The sequence below is a fragment of the Numenius arquata genome, chromosome 2, assembly GCF_964106895.1.
Source record: "Numenius arquata chromosome 2, bNumArq3.hap1.1, whole genome shotgun sequence".
Lineage (NCBI taxonomy): Eukaryota > Metazoa > Chordata > Aves > Charadriiformes > Scolopacidae > Numenius > Numenius arquata.
Genome location: NC_133577.1, coordinates 5,109,380 through 5,135,875, shown reverse-complemented (window position 1 = coordinate 5,135,875; position 26,496 = coordinate 5,109,380). Strand labels below are relative to the sequence as shown.

The following is a 26,496-nucleotide window of genomic DNA, read 5'->3' as shown; positions in this document are numbered from 1 at the left end:
TCCCTGCTCTTTTTTATTTATAGGGTGTTTTTTTTTTCTTGCCTCAGAAACTGTGTGTTTTTTTTTTTTTTTTTAAAAAGAACCCTTTATAAGACTTGCGTAGCGTAAATTTTAGGACTTACTGAGCCGACGCACATCTTTGTGCATCGTTCACCCACAGCCCTTTGCTGCGCTTGCTTTTGTGTGTGTGTGTGTGTGTGTGTGTGTGGTGGTGGTGGTTGAGAGAAACTGGGGCCCGCTTTTTTTTCCCCAAGCGCAGCGCTGCTGCACCGACACCGAGGGACCGGCGTTATCTGCTGCAAAAGCCGCTGCAGTAAAGCACGGCGCCGCCGCCATCCCCTTCCTGCCGCGCCGGGGCACCAATGCCGCTGGGCGGTGATCCCTCGGCCGGACTCCGCCGTAGAGACCAGCCCTTCCACGCAGCTCCCGTGGATGGACGAGCACCCCGCCCGACAGGTAACCAGGCGGCGGCCCGGGCCGGTCTGGGGGGGGGGAAGGCCCCGATCCCCTCGGCTCGTTCTTTGGGGAAGTTAAAAAGGCGCCAGCTTTCAGTCGCGGCAGTGCGGGAGGAGGCGAGAGCTGCAGCCGGCGGGGTACGGAGCTCCCGGCCGTAAGGCAGGGTGGGGGTACGTAGGACAGTGCCACGCCGCTCCCCCAGGACCGCAGGGCCGGGGAGGGGATGGCTTGCGGCCGGCCGCCAGGACTGCGGGCCACCATCTTCCTTGCGGACGACTACCCAAAACCAAGATGGCGGGCGGGCTGTTAGGGGTACCGGCCTTTCCCCCGGGCCGGGGCGGAAGTGACGCAGCTGCGCCGGCGGCCGTTCACACACACACACACCCCCCCCGCTCTCTATGGTGGTTTTTTTCCCCTTTTTCCCTTTGCGCTCCGCGTCTTTTCCTCTGGCGAGACGGGAAATGGCCGCCGTGCTGCCATAAGGGAGCGGGGCCGCCGGGAGTTCCGCCCGTCAGGTGAGGAAGGGGCGGAGGTGAAAGTGGCCGCGGCGGGGGATGTGGGGGGTGGGTTGGTGGGACCCCGGTGGCGTGAGGAGCCACGGTCGGGGGGGGGGAGGAGGGGGAGCGGAAAATGGCGGGGGGAGGCTGAGGAGGAGCAGCCCTCCCTCCTCCCACCCTCCTCGCGCTGCCCGCGCGCGCCGCGCCGTCCCGCCCTTCCCCGCCGCGTGACCTGGGTGCTCCGCAGCCATTATCCTCCGCGCCCCCCCCATCCCACCCTCCCCCACTTCCCGCCTCTCTTCTCCACGCCAGACCCTGGGGCGACGGGCCCGGCCTCCCCGCTCCTCCGGGGAGGGACCCGGCGGCCACCGCCACCCACACCCCACACCCCCCCATACACCCTCCCCCCGACACCGGCCATCGCCGCTGCCGCCGCCTCCTGCGGGAGACGGGCTGAGGCGGCGTCGCTCCTCCCCGGGCCTGGACGGCGCCCCCGGGGAGCGAAGGTAGAGAGGGAAGGGGAGGCGGCGGTGGAGCTGCCCTGAGGTTGGTTCGCGGCTTCTGGAAGGCCGCTTAGGATGGAGAGGGTGTGGGTGGGAATGGGCGGCCTGTCCCGCTGGGCCTCCGACCCGGACTCGCAGCCTTTGCGCCCTCCCTGTGGGAGATGGGCCCGAGGGGGTCGCCGTACAGCGCCGGTTGCAGGACTGTAAAATCGCCCCGTTATCTCCCCGGGCGCCGCTCTAAGGAGGGAAAGGGTGCCGGGGTGAAAGGATGCTTCCCGGCATTGGATCAGCCTGTACGCTCGTTAGAGGAACTTCCCTTCGGGCATGACTGCGGTTCAAGCGCTTGTGCCTGAAATGCTCTGCTCCCGCTTGCTTCCCTGCGCGTTCCCAAACGCCCGCAGGAGCCCGTGAGGGGCTGGGGTGGGTTTTATGCCCCTTACTGAAAGGGGCTATTACATTCTGAGTGTTGATCATACTGTAGTACACAGTCTTTGCAGGATCTTGTCCTTTATTTCTTCTTTTCTTTGTAAGCCCCCTACTTTTTGCCTTAAATTTTCTGATGAAAATCAGATTCTTGTTTTGGGGGTTGTGGTGATCCTGTACCAAGTCAGTCCAGCTTGTCACTTGTTTATCTCTGAGATCAAAGTTTTACCTTAACAGTTTCATTTTATGATAGTAAGACCCTGGGGCATGCAAAACAAAGGAGTTTTTGAAACTGCAAGTAGTCACTGCTTGAGTAATGGTTGTATATCATATAAACATCCCTCGGAATAGTTGTTCTCAGTGTGGGAAGAATTGATTAAAGAGCGTGGGGTTCCAGGAAAATGCTGTCTAGCTGTTGTCTTTCTCCTCTTTCCTCCTCTCTGATAATCTCATTGCTTTAAACAGAAGTGGGGAAAACAAAAAACAAGAAGGGGTAAAGGCTCTGCTGGCGAGGTGCGCTCCAAGCGTGGAGTTTCTTGTGGCAGGGAGGGTAGGAATTGCTTCCTCCCACTCCTCCCTTTTGATGCTGAGTGACGGGCTGTGCTGAACGGCAGGAAGAGGTTTAAATGTGTTACGTATATCAGTTCTCCGGGCGTGACTGTAAGGAGCAGTTCCTCAGGTGAAGGCTGTGGCCGAGGAAATCTTTCTTGGGGGAAGGGGAAAACAGGGGCATGGGGAAGGGCCTGTTGCTATTGGGGATGCAGAAAACTTGGAGTGGTTGTAGGAATTTCGAAAGGGTCAGCAGGGAGCTGTTGTTTGGAGCTAGGGTGCAGGTATTTGGACGGATTAGATTTAGGCTGGTTGTCAAGGAGAGATTGTGGTGTTGGGGTTTTGAGGAATGCCGGAGAACATTGGTGGAGGAAACTACTGAAGAAAGTAAGCCTTAGGGTTACAACTGTATTCTGTTTATCTGTGTGAGAGTTTCTCCCAAAGGTATTTTGAAAAAGTGCATTGCTGTCTTATTCGTTGTGCTGGCACTGGCCGCTGTGCAGCCTTGTGGTGAATGAGATCTGGGAGGTGATGGGGCTGAAAAGTCAGCTTTGTCTTTTCCTTCCAGAGTACTTTTCTTCTGGATCAGTTCACTGCTCCAGCTCACCAGTCACCTATATGGATACCAGTCTTGGAACAAATGAGGGAGGGAAGACAGCCTTTTCTGCGGCAGCATGCTCAGGAGTTTATTGCAAAGAGATTGGGGAAACCACTGTGTAAGGGGATATGAAAACACAGTGTTTAAAACACAAACCAAAAAAAAAAAAAAGAACCAAGAATGGCTAATCAAAACAAGGTGTTATCTAAAAGCATGCTAATTCCTTTGTGTGTATTGACAAAATTCTTAGAAACAGTTGCTTTGATTTCTGTGTTTTTAGTTAGAGGAGAAACATGCTTTTGTTTGCCAATAGTATTACATAAAAGAACAGCTACCAGTCATATGATGGTTTTGTAGAGCTGGTTTTACTGTTACTAGGATGCTGGTTTTTGACTTTATAGAAAACAATATGAAATATTTGCAATTTAAGAAATGAATGAATTTGGAAAAAAGGCCTTTGTATGTTTTATTGTTCCAGTTGACTTTTCACGCTGTGATTCTTAACATGGCTCTGTTTTGTCTTTGTGTGGATATTATGAAGATACTATTATATAGCAAGAATATAAAACAGAGGGAGAATATACTACCCAGCTCTTATTTGTGCTTTCCAAGATAGCTTGGGCAAATTTGCCAAGGTATTTTAGTATTTGTAGGGTTCTAGTCATTGTTGATCTGAGTGATACAGGTTTACAGTCACTAATTAAATGCATTCTATACTCATTTGTGATGTGTCACTGTCAAGTTTGTGGGCATTAAAAAAAAAAAAAAAGGGGGTGGGGATGGTGGTAAAGAATGGATAAGAAAGCATGGCAGATGTACGAGCACTGAATAGATGCCTTGCAGTACTGTCTCAATAAGACTGATTTTCTTTAATTCAGCATATGTATTATGAGAGAATGTTAAATTTCTGTGGGATTTCTTGAAGGCTGTCCTATCCCCTTTTGTTTTATCCTGCTTGTATAATCCTTATTTCTTTTGAAGCCTGAATCTCTGAATGAAAAATGCATTTTGGCAACAGCTTGTGAATTACTTTAACAAGATTTTGACTTAAATCTTCCTGACAGCTTTCAACTGCTGCTTAAGCAAGAGAAACATGGACTACTAAATAACTATAAATGAAGTATAGCTAAAATAATAAAGCTAAGAGGAATCAGTGTTTTGTTATGTAAGTGGTGATTAACTGTCCTAAAATGTCTGTGCTCTCTGAGGAAAATGTAACATCAGTGGTGTAGTAAAGACTCTTAAAATGTAATATTTAAAAGGTAACTGGAAACATTCTTTTTTCTTCATTTTTCCTTTAAACATAGCAAATGCTAACGGTGATATTTTACTTCCTCGTTATTGTGTTGCTTGCAGTGGGATAGGCCTGGTTCTGTTGTGTATGGTCACGCTTGCTGGCTGAGACTGATTTAAGACACCCAAAGATGCTGCTACATTGTTAAGGAACTTCACTTGACTCCCTTGTTGTTCATGAACGTGACTCAGTATCTGACAGGTGGTGGACTATGCATTTTTAAAAAATGTCTAGGTTTCTGTGTTAAGACTTGGTTGTTCGGGGGTGGGTGGTTTTTTTGGTGTGTGCTTTGTTTTTTTGTGTGTGTGTGTGTGTGTGTTTGGTTGGTTGTTTTTTTTAAGCTGCTTGCAAGTACTGTTAAAAAGCTTAACTTCTAATTTTGTTGTTTGTTGTTGGTGTCTGTGCCAAGCTAGTTTCAGGGAAGCTTTTAAGATTTCAGTGCTCCCCAAAGAAGCAGTCCTGTCTGGCTGCTATTGCAGCTTCCCTGTGTTGGTCCAAACGTTTGGGGGGCTGTATCATGAACCGTATTGGAAAAATCATTCGTTTTGAAACGAACCCAGGTGGTCCATACGTTTTCTGATCTAATTCACTATGTGGCTGCAGAAATATTTGTGCTGGCATAAGGGAGAAGATCATCAGGAGTATGAGGAAACAAAGGATAGCAGAGATGGGACTGTTTCATTGAACTAGTAGTGCTGACTTTTTCTGCTTTAAAATACTGTGGCGCTAGAGCAGCTTCCTTTGTAATATGCAGATTTTCTAACACAAGAGTGAAATGATTGCGAGCCAAGCATCTATTCCTGTATTTAGGGCAGAAAGCAAGGAAAAAAGAAGCTTGAGTTGCAGAAAGCATGTGAATTACAGCCCTCTTGTTTCAGGTGTAGCCCGTGTGCCCAGCAGTCATGGTCCTCTCTTAAAAATACTCGATGTTAGTGATGACATCTTGTGTTACATTCTTAATACACCCCTTTGGCAGACTCTGGGTCTCTTCTGAGACTAGTCCAGAGAAAAGCTGCATGCGCTGGAGAGGGGCAATTGGTCTTTTGATTTAGTGATTGATGTTGTGTAGCAATAGATGATGTTGCACCTCTTTTTCATTGTCCTTTACCATTCATGCCCTTACTTGCCATGGTGTAGCCACTACAGACTGACAGTGAGCACAGAAGGGGCTGTGGGTGATATTGTTTGATCCTGTGAAACAATATTTTGTAATTTTGATGCTTTCAGAGGAATGTGTACTTTATCTGTGAAAGTGTGAAGCGGGTAAAAGTTTACTGTTCTAAAGGAGCTGTTTTCTTATGTATTTCTGTATCTACCACTATTCTCTAAATTACTTTTAATAGAGGTTAGTCAAATTTTAGATTCATGCATATTGTAAAAGTATTTACACAGGCAAACCTTTATCCAAAAAACAGCTGTGTAGGCTTTTCAAATCTGTTCCTAAGTATGAGGGTTGTTTGGAAAAGGGGAAAGGGGGTTTTGTGTGTCAATCTTTTACCCATTACAATTGAATGGAAACAAAAGCTGCAAATAGTTGATTTTATTTTTTTTTTTAATTCAGTATTTAAGGTTTTCTGTTCAAAACTCATTTCTTTTAAAATGTTATATCCTTACTCCTTTAAAAAAAAAATTAGGGAGAAGGATAGCAAATGTATTTTAGTTGCCAGGGTTGGACATATCCAATGGCTAACTTAAAAAAAAAAAAAGTGTAGCTGCTTGTCACCTTTGCCAGTTGCTACAAAATGTTCCTGAAACGGTATGGAACTGACTGCTGGAGTTTGACCTATAGTAATTTAAGATCTTGTCTTCTGCCTAGAGGTTTTAAAGGTGAAGTAATTATCTTGCTCTATATCCTAAGGATCTAAAGACTTGTCTGAATTAGGATTTTGAATTTCAGCTAACACCAACAGGTTGTTTTTAAACCTTGGAAGTAGAGATGATATAAGCATTGATTTAAATCTCAGACTGAACTTCATCCATTTGCTGAAGTTTTTCTTTTTCTGTACTAGACTTCTGAATGCCTTAATTAACCTTTACTAGCTAATACCATCTCACCTTTTGTCTAGACAAGATCTGAAATGGTCCGATACACTACTGTGCTCCTTCAGAGACTCATGCTTGCTGATGATGAGAAGTAAAAACTTAATCATATTAAAGCATATATTTTGTAGAAATTGGAAATATCTTGGTCACTACTAGTGAATGGTAAGTGGACTTTTGAAAGCAGTGTTTATGAACACGAGTGCTACATTTCTTTCTTTAGATGAAGAAAACATTGAAAAAATCTGTGAACGAGTGTGAGAGGATCATTTAGGAGAAATGGATGTCTTAAGGCTTTGGCTTTAATGAATAACTTGTTGAGATGCAGAATTTCTGGGAGATCCATCCTGTCTGTATTGAATTAGACAAAATTCTGAGTTGCTTGAGTGGGATTGGAAAACTTGCTTAATGTTGAGTCAGACTACAAACGTATACACAGTCTTAGGGCTTTGAGGTAATTAAAAGCTGAGGCCAGTGAAAAGTTTGTACTTCAGAGACCGAATTCATGATTACAATTATGCTTTGTTTCTGTATACCTGTAAAAGCTTAATTTTGAAGGAGATGTTGGTTATTTAAGTAAACTCTTTTATGTATACATTTTAAACAAGAAGGTTTAACAGAGTAATGTTTGTATAAATGTTGCAGAGAAAACTAAAGATAAAGCTTTTGCTGTTGTCCTAAGTCCTCATCCCAATATTATTTTTTTTTCCGAAAAAGATGGCTCCAGTGAAGTGCAAAGCTGTATGTTAAGAGTTCAAACTGGTCTAACAGTTTGCCACTGTCTTTTTTGCCCCTTCATCCTGACTGCGTGCTCTTCTTTCCCCCCTAATCCAGCTCTGGCACTTGTTTGCCCCCGTCATTAAGCCAGTTCCATAACCTAGCCATGCAAAAGTGATTTCTGGCTACCAAGAGCCTGCTCACTGAGGAACCCAAAGGGTGTCAGGGCTGTTGTGAAGGTGAGGATAGAGCATTGTACAGCCCTGTAGCAAGGCTGAAGGAGGAGTGAGATGTATGGGAGGGGAGCTGGATTTGCCCCTTGGGCAGTAGCTACCTCTTGAGCTGCTCCAATCTTAACGTACAGCTTCACCGAGTCCAAGAGTGAATTTGCCATTTCTTAAATGTTGTGTCTTTTCACGACAAACAGATTCATGTTTGTACCCATTTAAGCAAAAGGTATTACCTGCCCTTTAGTAAAAGTTCATGTCTTTGACAGTCTCTTTTTCTGTTCTATAGGGATCAGTATTGCTGAAAGCACAAATACAGAGTTTTGAAATAAATACTTCATTGGCACCAGCTGACGGCTTGAGGTAAGATTAACTTAATTGTATTTTTAAATGTTCTCATTGAACCCAACCATTTAAAATGAGAATTGATTTTGTTTTCCTAAAATTGATGCTTGTGATAAGAAACTGAAACATATAAAACTTTCTGAAATTAGCCTTGTAAAGTTCAGCTATTATACAGTATATACGTACTTGTACTTAGAATGGGAATGTATAAATGTTGTTGTTGAATACAGGAAAAATAAACCAGACTTACTTTAAAGCTGAGATTGGGTTGTATTATAAACTTGTTTGTCTGAAAATTACATAATAGCAAAAAACCCAGGGTTTTTTTCCTATCACTTTTGGAAAATTGATATACTTCATGTCTTACGACAGTTTAAAAACTCTAAATTTATGTTGTCTGTGAGTAGACAAGCATAAGAGATTATAAGCCGTTTCCTGTGAGTTTAATTGAACGCAATGAATTAGAAACCATCTTCTGAGTGTAGGTTATGTAAATTTGCTTTTTAATGGAAGGAGCCAATAAAAGACAACTTTCAACATATTATTCTTCTGCAAGGTAAAGAATATTTCTTAGTTAAATGGAAAGCTTGTTTAAGTTAAAAGTAATTTTTTGCTGGGTTAGTTTCAGATGAGGTTACATCTGTTTGGGGCCGCGCAAGCTCTTGTGCTGCTGTGGTGGGGAGCGTCATATGGGGCAGGAGGGACTAGTTGATCGGGGAAGATTCAGTCTGCTTTTTCTTTTAGGTTCACTTATATGTGTCTAAAATGTCTGATTTTTTTTAACTTCAAATTGAGCTCTAATGCTGTTTATTTGTCTTTACATAATTGAAATATCACCCAGGTAACAAGAAAGATTATATAAAGTACCTTGTGACATAAAGTGCTTGTTGTGTTGAGCTTGTATTTTCAGTGCAGTAATTTTAGGCTTTCATGCTTGTTCGCAATACAAAAGCCAAATGTCTGTTTCTTCCATTTTTTGTTTTAATTATTATTAAACAATGATGATTATAGATACTGAGCATACAAAGGCCTGAAAATGTGTAGTTATTTGTCCACAGTTTATATTCAGGTTGTCTAATGTGACCCTTTTTTTTTTTTTTTTTTTTAAAGCTGGGCAATTTCAAAAGAAAATGGTAATGGGTCAAAGTTTTTATTAATTAAATTGGGGATTTTTAGCCACTGATCTGAAAAGAGAAGGAAAAGGTGTGTATTTTTTTTTTTATGGTTAGTGCTAATTAATTCTAAGTATTTATTATGACTGTACATAAGAAGAAATGGTGGTTTACTATGAGTTTCTTTTAGGATTCATTGCTTTATAATCAACTGTAGTTTTCGTAGCTTGATTTCAGCTTAAAAATGTTTAATTCTGTTGCAAGCCATATTATTTAACTAGTTATTAAAAATCTTTAAGTTGGCCATGCATTTACATGTAGTTTAAAAAGCAATGTTAACCTAAAGTAGTTTAAAAAGCAATGTTAACCTAAAAAGATGCAGGGTGGGCATATTGACCGGTGGAAAATCGGATCAGAGTGATTAGCTTTAGTACATGTGTTTAAGAGAAATAATACCCCTGGCTCAAACCAACAACTGCTGGACAGAATACTTCAGGGCTTTTTCTTTGCTTATGTAAAAGGTACATTGTAGGGGACTAGAAAGTCCTTCCAGAGAAGGATTGGTGCATTGGAAATGCAAGGAAATGTTAAGCCACACAAATAGCAAGAATTTTGTTCTAAAATACATTAAAACATTTAATTGTCCAGACTCACATATCTCTTGCCTTAATTTGCAGAAGCGTTTCTTCTGTTGCTTCCTCTCTGCTTCTACAGGATCAGTTTGCAGTTAAATCTGGAAAACCTTTTACTGTTATACTTCATCTTTTCAGAAGAACTGTGTGCACTGTAGCTACGTTAAATTCTTTAAAATGTGGTTGAGCTGTTAATTTACTAATAAATGTACTCATATCGTCTTCAGAGTTCTTTTGTTTAGGAAATTCTATACCTCTTTCTAATATTCTCATTTTAGCATATACAAATTTTACTCCTTTATATGATTTACATGGATTCTAAATTGTTGCTTCCTTTTTGTGTTTTTTTTTGACCTCTCCCCTCACTGCTTTTCCTTTTGGGCAGGAGTATATCTGCTGGGAAAAATGGGTCGATCTAACTCTAGATCACATTCTTCAAGATCGAAGTCCAGGTCTCAGTCCAGCTCTAGGTCAAGATCCAGATCACATTCTAGAAAAAAGAGATACAGGTAAATTGATGTCTTACTGCCTGAGAAGTTGGTTTAATATATTAGCTTTTGTCTGGAAATTATTTTTCACTTGCATGATGCTGTGGCAAAAGTGAACCTGGGGTCTTATTTCATTGTAGGCAGTAGGTAAATTCTGCTTTGAATGTGGTTTCTGTTACTTTGATTGTTTGATACTTGGCTGTTTTGCTCTTTTCCTGTGTCTCAAGATAATTTCAGAATGCTAATGGTTCTTCATGATTTGTGGCTTGTTTGATTCTCCCCTTCCCCTTCACGTGATGTTTTCTTTGTCCAGTCTCTGTGTGATTTGTTCTGTATTTCTCGTGCAGCTTTTCAGATCTGGAGTAACTTAAGGCTTCAGCAGATAAGCCTTGCTATATCTTATCTTCTGAGTTACCTCCAGCCTTTTCCTCATCTTTCTTACTGGTGGACATTACTGTCTCCCATAAAAGAAGTGGTTGAATTGAATTTTTACTGCCTTATCAGCTGCTGTGTTAAACTGGGGGTCATGTAACTTCACGTTCCAGGCTGGGAACTGTGGTGGCTGAGGAGCTGAATGCCACGTTCCAGAGTGGTGATAATCTCTAATAAAATGGCAGTGTAGGCCACGGAGGCTGGTAATGTCTTACTCATGCGATGCTGAAGTCTAAGTTTCACAGTCCTTAGGAGTATAGACATGTTTACTATAATCCTTTGGGACGGAAATAATAAGTAAAAGTAGATTGTAGAAGTTACTTTAAGACTGTTGGTCTGCTTGCTTTACCATTCTGACTGCATTTGAGAAATCTAGCATTTAGTGTCTAGGCACTGCTTTTATATCTTTTTTTTTTAATTCTTCAATTGTCAAATGTTAATGTTTGTTTTTTAATTTTAGTTCTAGGTCTCGGTCAAGGACGTATTCACGATCTCGCAGCAGGGATCGCGTTTATTCTAGAGATTATCGCAGAGATTACAGAAATAATAGAGGAATGAGACGTCCCTATGGTTACAGAGGAAGAGGTAGAGGGTATTATCAAGGAGGAGGTGGTAGATACCATCGTGGAGGTTATAGGCCTGTCTGGAACCGAAGACACTCCCGAAGCCCTAGGCGTGGCCGTTCACGTTCCAGAAGTCCAAAACGAAGGTCTGTGTCTTCCCAGAGGTCCCGGAGCAGATCTCGTCGATCTTACAGATCTTCCAGGTCCCCAAGGTCCTCTTCATCTCGTTCTTCATCCCCATACAGCAAATCACCTGTCTCTTCCAAAAGACGCGCGTCTCTGGAAAAGCAGGCAAAGAAAACTGAAGGGGCTCCTTTGCAAGATAGCCCTTTGAAAAATAAATCACAAGATGAACAGAAAGATACATTTGAACATGACCCATCAGAGTCTCTTGACGATTTTAACAAATCATCAGCAGCTTCTGGCGACATTTGGCCTGGCCTTTCAGCATATGATAACAGTCCGAGGTCACCCCATAGCCCTTCTATTGCCACCCCACCCAGTCAGAGTTCATCTTGCTCTGATGCCCCTTTGCTTAGTACAGCCCATTCAGCAAAGGACACACCTCAACATTCCCATTCCATTCAGCATAGTCCTGAGAGGTCTGGCTCTGGTTCTCTTGGAAATGGTTCTAGCCGTTATAGTCCTTCTCAGAATAGCCCATTGCATCACATCCCTTCGAGGAGAAGCCCTGCAAAGACAATCCCATCACAGAGCGCTCCCCGTGAGGAGGCTCGAGTGCGGTCATTTTATCCTGAGGGTGGCGAACAGGAGGCTGCAAAAGGTGGAAAGTTTATGAAAAGGTAAGAATTTTTAAATTAGAAGCCTGACATTGCCTCTTTTTTAAAATGCTGTCGGTTACAGAGTTTTGACAAGATCATCACTGTGCCTTGAAAGACCCAATATGGAATAAACACTACTAATTTTAGTCTGGTTGGAATTGAGCTTGAAACATATGCCTTTTCCTCCTAAGATGCTTCAGGTTCTTAGCTGTTGGCAGAGGAGATAGGGACATGTATCCTAGAGGAAATACTGGTTTGTGCTTTTCCATTGTGGTGTATTTTCTTATATTCCATTTACTGTTAAGAAAAATCTTAATTGGAATAGTGCATCAGACTTGTTTGATAGCGAATTCTGTTCAAGTATTTTGAAATTCTAATGCTTCATGTATTTTGAAATGCAAATCTTCTGGAAGTCTAAAAATGCAGATATTGTACAATGATTTCTTTGTTAGCGTAAGCAGTGTCCATTGCTAATGGTGTGGTGCAATATGACAACTTTGCCTTGACTTGCATTACATATTAAAGAGGGTAGGTCTTGGTATTCTTGGAACATAATTCTATTGATGTGGAGGACAAAATATTTAAAGTTGAATGTATATTTTTTCAATTAACGTAGATTTCTCAAATTTGCTCTTCAAATGTTTGATACAGTAGTAATTTTAAAAGCTGCAAAAATCTCACTGACAATAGATTGTTCCTTTCTAATGTGACTTGTACTTCAGTGAATTTCTTATAAATAGAGCAGAGCTGTGACTATGCTATATAGGTTTGATTGTAGACTTCTTTAAATGAATTTGGCCAGTCAGTGATTTATTATGTAAAAAGTATACCGCTTAGAAGATCAAAAATACGACTTCCCCTGGGTTAGGTGTATTGGAGGTGGTGAACGTGTTAGGACCGATGTGAAAATAGTGTATAGATAAGGCAGTGGCTGAAATAATTGGTGTGTTTCTGTGTTAAGGAGAGCTGGCTTCTAAAGGTTCCCTGCTTGTACACGATATGGTGACTGCATTAAGTGCGTGTCAGATTTTCGAATTCTCTTAGGAAATGTGCAGTATCTTGAAAAACCATTCACTTTTTTTTTTTATGGTGCTCCTCTAACTTTTTCACTTAAGTAAAAAAAATGAATTGCAGTCTGAATTATCAAATTTCATTTGAATTTGACGGAAAAAATGATTGGTGTAAGAGAATGTGAAACTGGGTACCGATTAAGAAAGAACAAACAAACCACTACCTTTCTTTTTTTATAAACTCAAGCAGAGAATTTCTAGGTGTTCTACAGAAAGGCATTATATCCTGCAGATGCCTCCAGTAGCACATAAATGACAGTGGGTACAGTGTTAGTGGTGTGCGAAACGTTGCATGCTGAAGTTGAATTGCTCAGAGGAATGTATTTTCTTCTTCTTGGTGTGGAATTGACACAAAAGAGGAATGCAAGTGAACTGGAATGAATGCAATCCAGAGTTACCAGTCTCTTCTTTGCTATCCACAGGTACACAGATGAAGAGTCTAGAGTATACCTGCTTGATAGGGGTAATACCAGGGAGAAGGAGGCCCAGAAGGAGAGAGGATCAGAAAAAGGGAGGTTAGAGGGAGAAAGGGAATGGGAGGAACAGGAGACTTTAGATTTTTTCGTTGATAAAGAGACTGGGAAAGAAAAGTTTAATGACTCTGAAGGGGAGGACACAGAGGAGACAGAGGATTACAGACAGTTCAGAAAGTCTGTCCTGGCAGATCAGGGTAAAAATTTTCCTACTGCATCTCACCGGAATGCTGAGGAGGAAGGAACCAAATACAAATCTAAAATACCAATCAAGGGCAATAGAGAGAGCGATGGATTTAGAGATGAGAAAAGTTATAAGCTTAAAGAGACTAGCTATGTAGTGGAAAGGCCTAGTGCAACAAAAGATAAGCACAAGGAAGAAGACAAGAGTTCTGAGAGACTAATGATGAAGAAAGAAACTCAGTCACCTGAGCAGGTAAAGTCTGAAAAGCTCAAAGAACTCTTTGATTACAGTCCCCCTCTACACAAGAATCTGGATGCGAGAGAAAAATCCACCTTCAGAGAGGAGAGCCCACTTAGGATCAAAATGATAGCCAGTGACTCCCATCGTCCTGAAGTTAAACTCAAAATGGCACCGGTACCTCTTGATGATTCCAATAGGTAAATTATTCCACTTTACACTGTGGTTCTCCACCTGCCTGTAGTGTCATTCGTTTTTATTTAAACTAGCGGTTTCTTTTTGTGTGTCTTTTTTTGTTGTTGATGCATTTTAGACCTGCTTCCTTGACTAAAGACAGGCTGCTTGCTAGCACTCTTGTCCATTCCGTCAAGAAGGAGCAAGAGTTCCGATCCATCTTTGACCACATTAAGTTGCCACAGGCCAGCAAAAGCACGTCAGAGTCATTTATTCAGCACATTGTGTCCTTGGTTCATCATGTCAAAGGTATGTATTCAGTTTATCATACCCAGTACACGTCTGACAACTTCATTTAAGCCTGTTTGCTGTCTCTAGTACAGAAAGTTTTCAGCCCTCTCTTAACATTGCTTCAGTCAGACTTTCTTTCTTTTGAGGTGCACATAAAAATACTTAGAAAAATAATAGTCCCAGAAGCTAGAATCAAAAAAAAACCAAACCCAGCAATGCAGAGCATAATAGCAGTTATACTCTGTTTCTGGATACATTTTTGAGCCTAAGTAGTATATAAAGTTTGATTTTTTTTTTATTTTTTTTTTAATTTTTAATATTTTTTGGTGTAGTTTAAAAATACTACATTCATCAGTCTTTTCTTACTTGGTGTTATTTTAATGGCTCTAACACACAATTTTATATGAAGTGGGGCAGTGTGGGTTGGCAGATGTCCTTTGCACTGTAAATACAATGGCATTCCTTTTAGAGCACCCCAGAGCTCATTTCTGTGTTCTTATTCTATCAAAATAATAGGATGTAAGGAAAACTGTGCTCTAAATGATACAAAATACACTGAGATATTTCATTTTATTCCTATTTGAGGGTATTGTAGTGCTGGAGCCATGAATTTTACTTACAGGAACTTGGCAGTGGCTTAGTAACCCTCCATTAAATTAATTATACCCTAATTATTTTCTGATTTAAACAGTAGTGGCTGTTGCTTAATAGAAACACCCCAAAACCCCAAGCCAACCAACCAACAACCAAAAAAAAAAACCCCAAATAAAAAAACACTGAAACACAAACCCAAATTATCAAAGTAGATGCATTTCATTTGGGACATGTATCCTGTCAAAGTTTTTTGATGGAAAAATAGATAGATAATTCCTTAAAATCCCATGGGGATACCTGGAGAGTTTTTTTTTAAATCTGTTTTTTCCATAGCATTTACTTTATTTCACTGGGCTGTTGTCTTGTTCTTGTGTTTAATTTACTGAGATAATATGGAAAAATTTGCTGGTAGAAGATAATTTTGCTGTATCACCAGGCAAAGGGGGAATGTGGAAATGCTTAATTAGGTGACCACATTGAGCATATCTCTCTGTAAGCATTGTTTTTTAAGATGCTTTAGCTTCTAAAATTGCAAAGATTTGCATGCTAGAAGTATGTGCTAAGGTTCCCTTAAAAGTCTTGTTTTGTTGACAAAATTCAGATTACTGAGGCCAAATGATTTCCTGCATTTTGAATTGCTTATAAAGAAGAAAGTAAATAGCCAACAATAATAGATTATGATAATGTATTAGATGAAAAAAAATTCTTATTGGTACAGCTGTTTAGAGTATAATGATCTTTGTTGTGAAAGTATCTATTTTATTGATATGTAAAGAGATTTAAGGCTCAGTCCAATGAGAGCTTCTGTAAGTTTTTGCTTATATGGTACATATGTAGGCTGTAGGTGAAATAATATTCCTGAAAAACTCTCACATGCTGATCACAGAATAGACTGTTTTTCTGTAAACTTTTGTATGTTAAACAAGTACCTGGTAAATGTAACAGTTTTAACAGCCTATCTGGTCAAGTTATTAGAATATGTACAGTTATGGTTGTTTATGAAAGCAGAACCTCTCTTTTAAGTTTCAAATTTACTGTGGTCTGTGATCAGATTTTTAGTAACTCTTTTGACAACTTGAAGTTATGTTCATTATTGGTGTGATGCGACCAGTCTGAACAGCTCTTTATTAATGTAGAGCTGAAAATGCCCAGTGATGTTTTCTTTTTCATTGTAACTAGGTCCTGGAATGTGTTTTGAAATGGCAAAATCCATGTTACAAAAGTAAAATAGCTGTTGAAAGATACAGATGCCAAACAGGCAAAGTTGAACCTTCTGTCTTCCTGGCAAAAAATGGCATAAAAACAGAGTTGCTAGCTCAAATTCCTGTGTTTGATGGAATTATGATTGAGGCACTACCCTTGTAGTGGCCGTTTCAAGTTTTAATGGTTGGTTATGAGACAAATACTGGATGCCGGGCGGTAAGTTGATACAGATGTATGTTGACCTGTTAAGCGGATAGCTTGCTTCATATGTAACATTTCATAGCTCATGACTTTATGTATTTCTATATTACATTTAAACACATTTGTTGAGCTGGTTTAAAAACTTTTGCTGTTGCTAATTTAACTGTCTCTGAAGGAAAGAGAAAATTTGTCAGAGAAGTTGTCAAGTTTGCCAAGATGCCAGATGCTTAAGTGAATTTATTTACATATAGGTGTGTTAATTGTCTTGGATCGTTTATCATCACAACTTCAAATCAAGAAATTGTATTCCTTTTAAGAAATGACTTGTTAGGTCATTCGTGTAGTTATTGAAGCATACATTACTTAAGTGTTTTCACTGAATTAACTCTAAGTTAAAGATGAGATGAATAATAAAATGTACTTATTGTGAATATTCATGACTCAAAGTAATGTCATTTTCTCTTACGTGCAAAGTATAAAATAACTGTTAAGAAATAGCTCCTTTCTCTTTCATTAGAGGAAAATGTTGAAAATGAGCAAACCCAATCAGTAAATGATGCTTGAGTTTGATATAATACAGTCATGGCATAGTTACAAGTAGACTTGCAGTGATGCTGTGCACTGTTACTTTGTTTGGGTTACAGAATGTGTAAAAATAGGGAAAACACCACATTTGCTTGTCCTGATGTAGATTTATTGAAAATACTGTTTTTTGCCTGCTACTTGCCTTTCTGTCAGGAGTAAAATACCTGTCAGTTGAATTAAACTAACGAAACAGTGTTTTTTTTCTATTGTAACCAACAGAGCAATACTTCAAGTCAGCTGGAATGACCCTAAATGAGAGGTTCACTGCATATCAAAAAGCTACTGAAGAACACTGCACCCGGCAAAAGAGCCCAGAAATACATAGGTATATGTTAACTGCATACATAGATGCTTTGTGTTTCGAGTAATGTCTGTTAATATTTCTTTTGAGAACTCCAAAATATTTTTTCTAACCTGTATGGAGTAATTAATCGATTTCTGTGTAAATAGAAAACACCAAAAATACCCCACCAAAATCCCCTTCTGTCAAAGAGAACTCATCTGAGCCATGTCTGGCTTCATCAGTGGTTTTGTAGTAGATGTCTTCTCTACCTCTGTATGTCATCTGGGATATATTTACTTTTCTCACGTGCAGTGCTCAAATATTGAGGGGCATATGTCTGGAAGATGACAAGAAGCCCTGTTCACGCATCTTTATTCTGCAGAGTGATATACTCCATCTCGTCCTACTTTAGTGTGTGTGTGTGTGTGTGTGTGTGTGTTAATTTACAGCAGTTGTTTTCAAAAGTCTGAGAGGCTGGAAGGTAAGAAGGTAGGCGTGCAGACATAGTTTCTGATTGTGCTATAATTTTTTGATGCAGAGTACTATACTTGTGTTGCATGCGAGGATATATTCTCTCCCTATTCAGTACCCAACTTCATAAGTTTTCTTCAACTATTAAGTATTTTTGACTTTACAGTTAACTACGTTCACGATTTCTTGGGGAGCGGATTTTCAACTGGCTACATAAACTGATCTTTTGAAATAACTTATTAGACATTTTTTGTATCTTCAAAGCTGTACTTAATGTGAAAAATGAAACTACCTATTTTCTGTATTTGTATTTTTAGCACGTTATTCTTCACAAGAGAACCAAAGTTTTTAATTTTTAGTCTGCTTCTGTATTAAGATGGTGGAGCTTTATATGGAAAAAGTTTGTTCTACTGCAAAAATGCTTTCTTTCTCAGTTTTCTGTTGAAAAGAAATGTCTGAGGCCATTAATAGTCACACGCGTGTATGGCAAGACACTGCTTTTATTTTACATTTAGGAGGATTGACATCTCTCCAAGTACCCTGAGGAAGCACACCCGTTTATCAGGTGAAGAGAGAGTATTTAAAGAAGAAAATCAAAAAGTAGGTTCTAAGTAAACATCCTATTTTTGTTTCTAAACTTAATTTCTTGTGTTTCCCTTTAAATCTGAACTTCAACGTATAAAAATGCAAAAAAATAACTTCTATTTATCATCTTCTATTTAACATCTGGAGTACTTGCATTTAGAACAATGGTTGTTTTTTTTCCCTTTGAGTAAAACTTACTACCGAGAAGCCAATTTACATAGCAAGATTTTGCTGTGTTGATAATGTGGTGTATAAGGTCAAGCTTTCTCCCACCCTTCCTTTCTTCTTGGACATTTCTTGAGCAATTTTGTGGTGCTCACTGCCCAAGGACAAAGAATCGAAGAGGGTGGGAGAGAAGTACTGAGGTGGTCAGTGAGTACTGTGTTTGAATTGCAAACATGCTTGTGCTCTGTTAAAAACAATTCACCAGAAGAAATGAATACTTTTAACATCCTCCCAAACCATGTATTTATTACGGTCTGTCTGCATTAAAAAATAGATATCCCATTGGCTTGATGGGAAGGCTTGTTTGAAACTGAAATTCTTAGCTGTTCTTTTTTTAGATCTAGCCATTGTATGTTAAGGGCGTTCACTTAAAGTCAATTTGTGTCCTGAAGAGTGTGTTGAAAAATAGGTAAATTCTATCTCACTTTTTTTTTTTTATTTTTTTGAAAATGGATGCACAACTTGCCTTTTCATTCATATTCTCTTCTGGATGTTTTATTTCAAAATTTTGTTCCAAAATACGTGTTTGTTTACAGGGAGATAAAAAATTAAGGTGCGATTCTGCTGATCTTCGGCATGACATTGACCGACGTAGAAAAGAGCGAAGTAAAGAGCGAGGAGACTCAAAGGGTTCCAGGGAATCCAGTGGGTCAAGAAAGCAGGAGAAAACTCCAAAAGATTACAAGGATTACAAATCTTACAAAGATGACAGGTAAATATTTCAAGTCCCTCTATCGGTTTTTAGCTTCTAATTAGCCTTTTTAATTGTAAAGCTTAATTGCTTTCAATTTTCAATGTATAATGGAACATTTAAATTTAAACAATTAAAATTATTTGTTTTACAGCAAATATGTATTATCTGTCTTTTACACGGCTTATGGTGGATGAGGACAAAAACTTTGGAATAGCAAGCTAACACTGAAAAAAAAAATGACAAATTAATCTGTCCTATTATCCAGGCTACATCAGGAGGTTGGACTTCAATGCAGTACATTTCTATAAACAGTTTGTGTAAGAACTTTGGTTCGTTATGCTTGATTCCGCACTTTTTCAACTCATAACACCCAGAGTATGAGATTCTTACTGATATTTAGGTTTTAACATGGGTGAGAAGGGGAAATTTAATTTTTGTCTAAAGCCAGGGGGCTGTTTTTAAGAAAAAAAAAAAATGTTAACATATTTCAGTGGATACTGTGTAGCAGTGGTAAGAGTTACTTCAGGTATGACCTTCCTTTGAATAGAATATTAAAATCTTGTAGATCGGGTCACATAAGTACCACTGTGGGGTTCCTAAGTCTTGCTGTAGGGATGGTTTTTTTTTTCTCCCCTGCTTTGTCCTTGGATATACAATGAATTTTTACTTATGCTTCCTGTTTCCCATTTACTTTCTGACTTTGGCTGGCTAAAGTTTATCTTCCACTGGCTAATTCCGTACAGCCATCTACGTAGGGAAGCCCACACCGTTATCTCCTCAAGAGTGTGCAAACTGAACTTTGTAAAGTTACTGTAAAACTTTGCCTTGAGGGTCTTCTTCCCTTCATTTCTGTTTTTCTGCCTCAGAAGAAAGGCAGATCTTAAAAAAAATTTAACAATCACTTCATGGCATCAAACCCTAGAAAAACTGTATTTGCAGTTTGCAGACTACTGCTTTCCAACTCACTAGCAATAATATACATTTAGCGCGTTTAAATGTGTAAGAGGAGGCTGGAAAGTGGAACTATACTTCACCTTAACATCTGAAATAACGTAACGTATATGTGACTTTATAACCAGAAGGGGGATAGATTTTTTTCATAAAATATAAGGAGACCCCTTTTAGTATAGCATGTTACAGACTATCTAGTACTTTTAAAACAGCACACAGTGTATCTTTTTATTTTTCAGTAAACAAAAAAGAGATCAAGACCGTGCTCGGTCCTCCCCATCTTCCTCCCCATCTTCTTCCTCATCCAGTTCTCGAGAAGAAAAGGATTGCAAGAAGGAAAGAGATGAAGAGTTCAAAACCCACCATGAACAGAAAGAATATTCTGGTTTTGCAGGAGTCAACAGGCCAAGAGGCACCTTTGTAAGTTGCTGTCTGATTCTTCCCCCCAAATTATGAACACTTTGCCAATAGTAATAGTATAACAAATAAAATCAGGAAGCGTTGCAGAGATTAATGTTAGGCAAGACTTCTTTCATAACAGTGAGTCTTGAATTATTTAAATCTGATGTTCCAAACCTGGAAAGTTGGGGGTTTTTTTCCCCAGCACCACCCAATAGCAGTTAATTGGGGTGTAAATATGCATTAGCGTGCCATTAGATACCCTAGTGTAAGGGTGAGGAAAAATTATTTCTCGTATATTCCTTGCTCTTTTGTAATTGTGCTGTTTCCAAACAGGATCTGCAAATTTACCTTTCTGTAAGGATTTAAATCTTGGGATCTGTTACCTCTTAACTCCTTGCAGGTTCTGTTTTTCCTTGTCATTTTCAGTTTGGTTTTGCCCTCCTTTGTATGTGATGTCTCTGTTAAATAGAAAATGGCACGTAATTAAAAATACACATCAACCCTAAACCAGCTGTATTGAGGAGAGGAGATGGTATACTTGTTATTTTTCAGTTTCTTTGACCTGGACTAGCCACAGTGAGCATGAAAGCTCACTGATTTACCTCTGGAATTTAGCATTGTGATTTGGAAAGTGACATATTGAACACTGTAGTCTTCAGAAAAAATTCTAAAGGTAAAAATTGTAAATACTGATATTTAATTGGGAAATGTAGAAGACGTTAGGCATTAGGAAAGACTAGGAATTGGTAAAGGAGGCCTTGAAAAGATAAGGAACACTTTAAAAAGGGGCGGGGGGAACGAAACTGAAACCAAACCACAACAAAAAAAACCAACCCCAAACCAAACCACACGCGCGCGCACACACACACTCTCTCTCTAAAAGCAAGTTCTGCATTTGGGTGGGGAAGAAATGTCAAGTAGACTTACATTGTGGGTAGGATTAATTGCATACTTCCACAATAATTCCTTCGTGTAGCCTCTAATTAAGACTAATGCTAAAAGGCATTGTTCAGTGTAAATGTACATTGAGTTGTTTGTAGTTGTGTAAAAGAAGTTTTGAACTACTACCTGAGGAGTCTGAAATGCATGTGGAGCGTGCAACGCTACAGTTAAGGTTTGAATCTTCATCTAAAGAACTGTAGCTACTTAGAAGAAAATTCAAAATTTTTAACACTAAAAATGCATAATTTCCTCCTTTCTTGTTTGTTTTTAATATAATTATTCTAAGGAATAGCTGTGTGGCATAAATATATAAACCCTTGGATGAGGTAGGCATCAAATATGACAATATCAGCACAATTTCTAGCTGGATAAGCAGTGGCACCGAGTTAAAAATAGAGCTTAAAACCCCTTCTCCTCTCAAAGAGAATAATTGGTGGAAGCCTTAATGCTTTATAAAATCAGACTGAACATATCTTGAAAGAGATGCTACTTGACATGAAATTTAAGTAGATGCAAATTGAAAATTTAATAGACTTCTAACTTAACTCCTGGTGACTGCCAGTTCTGACTGTGCAGTAACAACTGGTTAACGTTCCCTAACGACGTACATGGTCACCTACAGGCTTATGGATCAAAGAGTATCTGAACAGGAGAATCTAAATAGGCCACCCTATTGACTCAGATCTTCTCTTCAGGGATACAGCTTGGATAGTACTGAAGACAGAATGTCTTTGTAATTCAGGGTAATAGTGGCTGCGTTCCAGTAAATACTGCTTTGCTTTTGGAGTAAAGAAAATGTTTCGGTTGTGAATCCTTCCCAAAGCAGGAAGCCTTGATACCCTGGGAGAGCGTAGCTTGCTGGATACATGACTTTAATATAAGCCAAGCAGTCAATTCCATGCAAATCAGCAATGATTTTTCAGTAACATGTGCTGATAGACTATAATGTTTAAATCTAGGTTTCTTGTATATAAAAATCATGAACAGTTTTGAAGTAGGAACACAGAAATAAGGATAAGTAGAATCTTCTAATGACATGGTCATTAGTATCTCGCTCCTAAAGAATTCTGTGGAACAGTTCTGTTTTAAGTTTTCTCTTTCTATAGAAAATCAACTTTGTCCTTTTTGTGACGATCTTGCAGTAAGTAAGCCCATAAAGATAACACCGTAGTAGATTTCACCTTCTATATTTCTTTGCCTGAAAAGTGACCTGAAGGGGGACGACCACTGTTAATGCAGCGTGGAGGAAAGCTCTAGATACTTCTTTTAAAGGGGATCTGATCATAAGACCTAATACCAGGAAATCCCGGTATCTGTCTCTTCCCCCTGCCCCCCAATCCTGTCATCATTTTGTCTCTACATCCTTTAAAATTGTCCAGCATAACTTCTGCACTACAAGTGTTGGAGCATTGTGGAACTACATGTGCATAATACTCTTCTTTCACATTAGTTAACTATATCTTTTTTTGGACTAAGTTCATGGAACATATTTATTTTTAACAAACGAAATTAATTTCCAGTCACGGTTTTGTGCAGTTACTCTGAAGACCCAGTTCTGTGTTTTTAACTGGGCTTGTTTGGGAAATGATGGTCTGCAGTCACTGGAATTTTTAGGAGTCCATCCTCCCAGCCTAACCTTTCTTCTCCTCTTGAATGGAGAATATAAACTCTTGTTTAATGTTTTCTGTGAGCTGAAATTTTACGTGCTAAGGGAATTTGTTGCTATGAGACTTCCTAGCCTAACATTTTAAAATCCTGTGAATTCATGTAGAATATTTAAGACACTGATTGTCACTTCAGACATTGCAGCTCTGCACAGTACATATTGTTGATTTTTCTGAGTAAAGAGATTTTGAAATTTGAAATCCAGTTTGGCTTTAAGTACCTTTCTGAATCTTAATAGAAAATGCTTGGCTAACGCAAGGTGGATATCCTTTGAAAACTGCATTGTTTGTACATATTCTAGAGTAATTTTCTCATAACTGATAATGACTTGACTCCATAAATGACCTGTCTTTTCCCCTGACAGTTCGCTCCCTCTTTAAATCTAGTTTTTCTGTTTGTTTTTGTCTGTGAACAGCTTCAGAAGCTTCCTCTGACCTTTTGTTGCTACTCACTGGTTTACCAGCAGCCAAAGGAAATTTCTTTTTGGTGGTTGTGGGTGAATTTATGCCAAGAACTCAAAATGTGTTTCAATTAAGTTAATAGAATCATTATTTCAAAGTGAATGCTTGACTATATTACTTAAGGTAATATGTGAATTTTAAATTGATTTTACACTTGCAGATACTGTAATTGTGCACAGAAAGAGCATTTTCAGTAATAGAGAACTTGAACTCTTCTTTGTGGTTTTATGTAAATGGATTAAATGACATTTTGGTTAATCAGTTTCGAATTAGGGGCAGAGGAAGAGCCAGAGGAGTCTTTGCTGGAACAAATACTGGTCCCAGCAACTCAAATACTACTTTTCAGAAGAGACCGAAGGAAGAGGAATGGGATCCTGAATATACCCCAAAAAGCAAGAAATACTTCTTGGTGGGTGTGGAGAACTCGATATCTTATGCATGCTTTTGTTTTTTCAAATTTTCTACAACCGTAGAAGTAGCATGCATGTAGGGACAGGGACTTCAGTTACCGAATCATGACAATATCAGGGTTGTTGTAGTGCCTGGTTCTGCCTCTCTTGTGTCTCTTTTGCGTCAGGCTGGCAATAACTGAGGCCTGACAGAGAATTCATCTCCAAAACTTTCATCAGTAAGTGGAGAAGATGGCAGACTCACACTAAAATTATTAAAACCAAATTTTAAACCAAAAAGGCTTGTGCTCTGTTTCCCTGGATGTATGTCTGTGTGGCATTTCAGCTTTGTCTGGAAGTCTGCAAAAGTGTCAGATCAGGAAAAGCTGACAGTAGTTGTGGATGTATGTAGACCGACGCTGTTATTAGCAGTCCTTCTACTCTTAGTTGAGTAGGGTGATAGTTATAACCAAATCACCTTAGTTTTGATGCCTCTTTCCCACCTGGATTATGAAAGGAGGACTGGTGATGTAACCACCCAGTAAATAGTGTAGTACAGTCACTATGTAGCCTCTTTTCCAGTTGATTTCCTTAACAACGCAAACTTCTAAGGATACTGTTTCACCGTTCAGAAATGTTAAGTGGTAAAGATTAGACTTTCTTCTATAGCATTATAGTTTGTCACGAATATTTTAACAGGTAATGCAAGAAATAATGCAGTCACAATCTGGATGTTTGTACAGGTTTTTCTCCTCTATCTCCCCACACATACATAGACTTCTGAGCTATAAACATAGAAAGAGATGTGGTCATCTATTCATGAAGAAATTCTGTGATAGCTAGAACAAATAACTAAGTGTAGCTATTAATTTTTTTCTCATCTCTAAAAATGTTTTAAGTAAAAAAAGCCACCCTTTAACTGTTCTTATATAATTGTTAATAAACTTGCTTTATATAGGTGTGGTATGTGTTTAATAGTTCAGATTTCTTTCCAAATCACAAGTGAAAAAAAAAAAAGTAGATGTTGAAGCAAGTGTACCTCACTCTTCTTAAATATAAACCTATTTTATATTAAATAATTGTCTGTAGCGTTCCTGGAGCGCATGGAATGATTGTCAGAAAAACTTGGCAAACTCTGTTGTCCCACATTGCAGAGGTGAAGCAGGGTTTCTGAAAACTGTCTTCAATTACCTTTCCTTAATAAGTATAAAGAACTCTATTTCTGCATTAAATTAAAAATAAAACTAAAAAATAATCCTGGCACATTCCTGGAGCTTCTTTCTTTAAAATCACTGATTTATTTTTTTTCTTCTCAAAACTAGTGAGTAATTCTTCCTTCTGACTGAAGATATGTGACAGATAACTAGTTACAAACATTGGAGCAGACCCACAGCTAATAAAATCTCTTAAAACAACAGTTTTATTGTTGTGGGTTTAGTTATAGCATCATGAATTGCAAGGATATACTTCAGAATGTATTCTACAGATAAATATATCTGAACTGTTAAAAAGTTCTCTTTAATTGTGGGGCTTTTTTTCCTATGTATAGTATATATTTGATACAGAGTAGCAGCATTTAAGAGGTACATTGGAGAGATGTTCTAACCTTATTCTTGTCTGGTGTTATTGTAGCACGACGACAGAGATGATGGCGTGGATTATTGGGCCAAAAGAGGAAGAGGCCGCGGTACTTTCCAGCGTGGCAGAGGGCGTTTTAACTTCAAAAAGTCAGGGAGCAGTCCTAAGTGGACACACGACAAATATCAAGGGGATGGCATAGTGGAAGATGAAGAAGAAACGATTGAAAATAATGAAGAAAAGGACAGACGCAAAGAGGAAAAGGTAAAGAGTTTAGTGAATTGCAGATTAGATAGTTTATGTTGCAGTATTCAAGTAATTGTGTGGGTGTGGGAGGGGATCACTTGAAAAGGTTTCGGAGTTTGGTTATTAACAGTTTACAACAAGACTGTTTTCTTTCTTTCTTTCCACAGGAGTAACCCTGGAAGAAAGTTGTAGCTGAAAGAGCAGCTCTTGCACCACCCACACAACATTTTTAATATGTTTTTTTGTTGTCAAATGAATGTAAGCATTTTACTTAAATTTTACTGTTGGAAAGTAGTTTAGAGGGATTGTTTTTGTTTTAAGCCTTTAGAAAAAAATCTTGATATAGTAAACTATGTTAATGATCGTACAGGTAGAAAGTAAAATATTTGTAACAACTTTTAAGAAATTTTACTGTTTGTTATATGCAGTGTAATTCTGCTTTGTCCAAATATATGGTCAAGTACAACTCTAAAAGTTTTGATTCTCCCCTATGTCTGTGTTTTATTCTGAAGTAAACTTACAGCTCTGCACACCTGAAATCTTGGAGCGGCATTTTTTATAAATTAATTCCTACTTCTATGTTGCCTTTTTGTATGACGTGTGTTTAAGGGTGGTGATCCAGTCATAGCGGAAGTACAAACCAGTTGTGCTAAATGCTGGTTATACGTTAGTTGACAAGAATCCCATTTAAATAGTGTGTCAATAATCAACCTGGATTTGTATTCCACCGTGCTAGACAGCACAGCAAGAATTTTGAGAGTGAAATTGTCCCTCTTCTTTAATAGCCTAATACATGTGTGTATAAATACTCAAGGAAGTTTCAAGTGTATTATTTCCCTTCTGGAATGTGAGTTTTAGAAACCTGTTTCCAAATCACTGATGCTAGAAACTTTGAAGCAGGTCTGAAAACTGGAGTTCCCTCCCCCATCTCTGT

General features: G+C 39.1%; 1 protein-coding gene across 2 annotated transcripts; it reads left to right on the top strand.

Annotated features, from left to right (window-relative positions):
- Positions 1-343: 343 nt before the first annotated feature.
- Positions 344-26,373, top strand: BCLAF1 (BCL2 associated transcription factor 1). Of its 2 annotated transcripts, XM_074144439.1 has the most exons (13): positions 344-456; positions 7,594-7,667; positions 9,779-9,902; positions 10,774-11,679; positions 13,151-13,822; positions 13,936-14,105; positions 16,890-16,995; positions 17,940-18,024; positions 18,771-18,946; positions 20,119-20,299; positions 23,612-23,758; positions 25,371-25,580; positions 25,730-26,373. In XM_074144439.1, exons 3-13 carry the CDS (start codon positions 9,799-9,801, stop codon positions 25,733-25,735), a joined length of 2,763 nt encoding a protein of 920 aa, XP_074000540.1. In that variant the 5' UTR covers positions 344-456; positions 7,594-7,667; positions 9,779-9,798; the 3' UTR covers positions 25,736-26,373. The 2 variants fall into 2 exon arrangements, with proteins under 2 accessions (XP_074000540.1, XP_074000541.1); XM_074144440.1 differs by lacking the exons at positions 344-456; positions 7,594-7,667 and adding an exon at positions 8,760-8,852 and having other exon boundaries at positions 13,676-13,822.
- Positions 26,374-26,496: the final 123 nt, after the last annotated feature.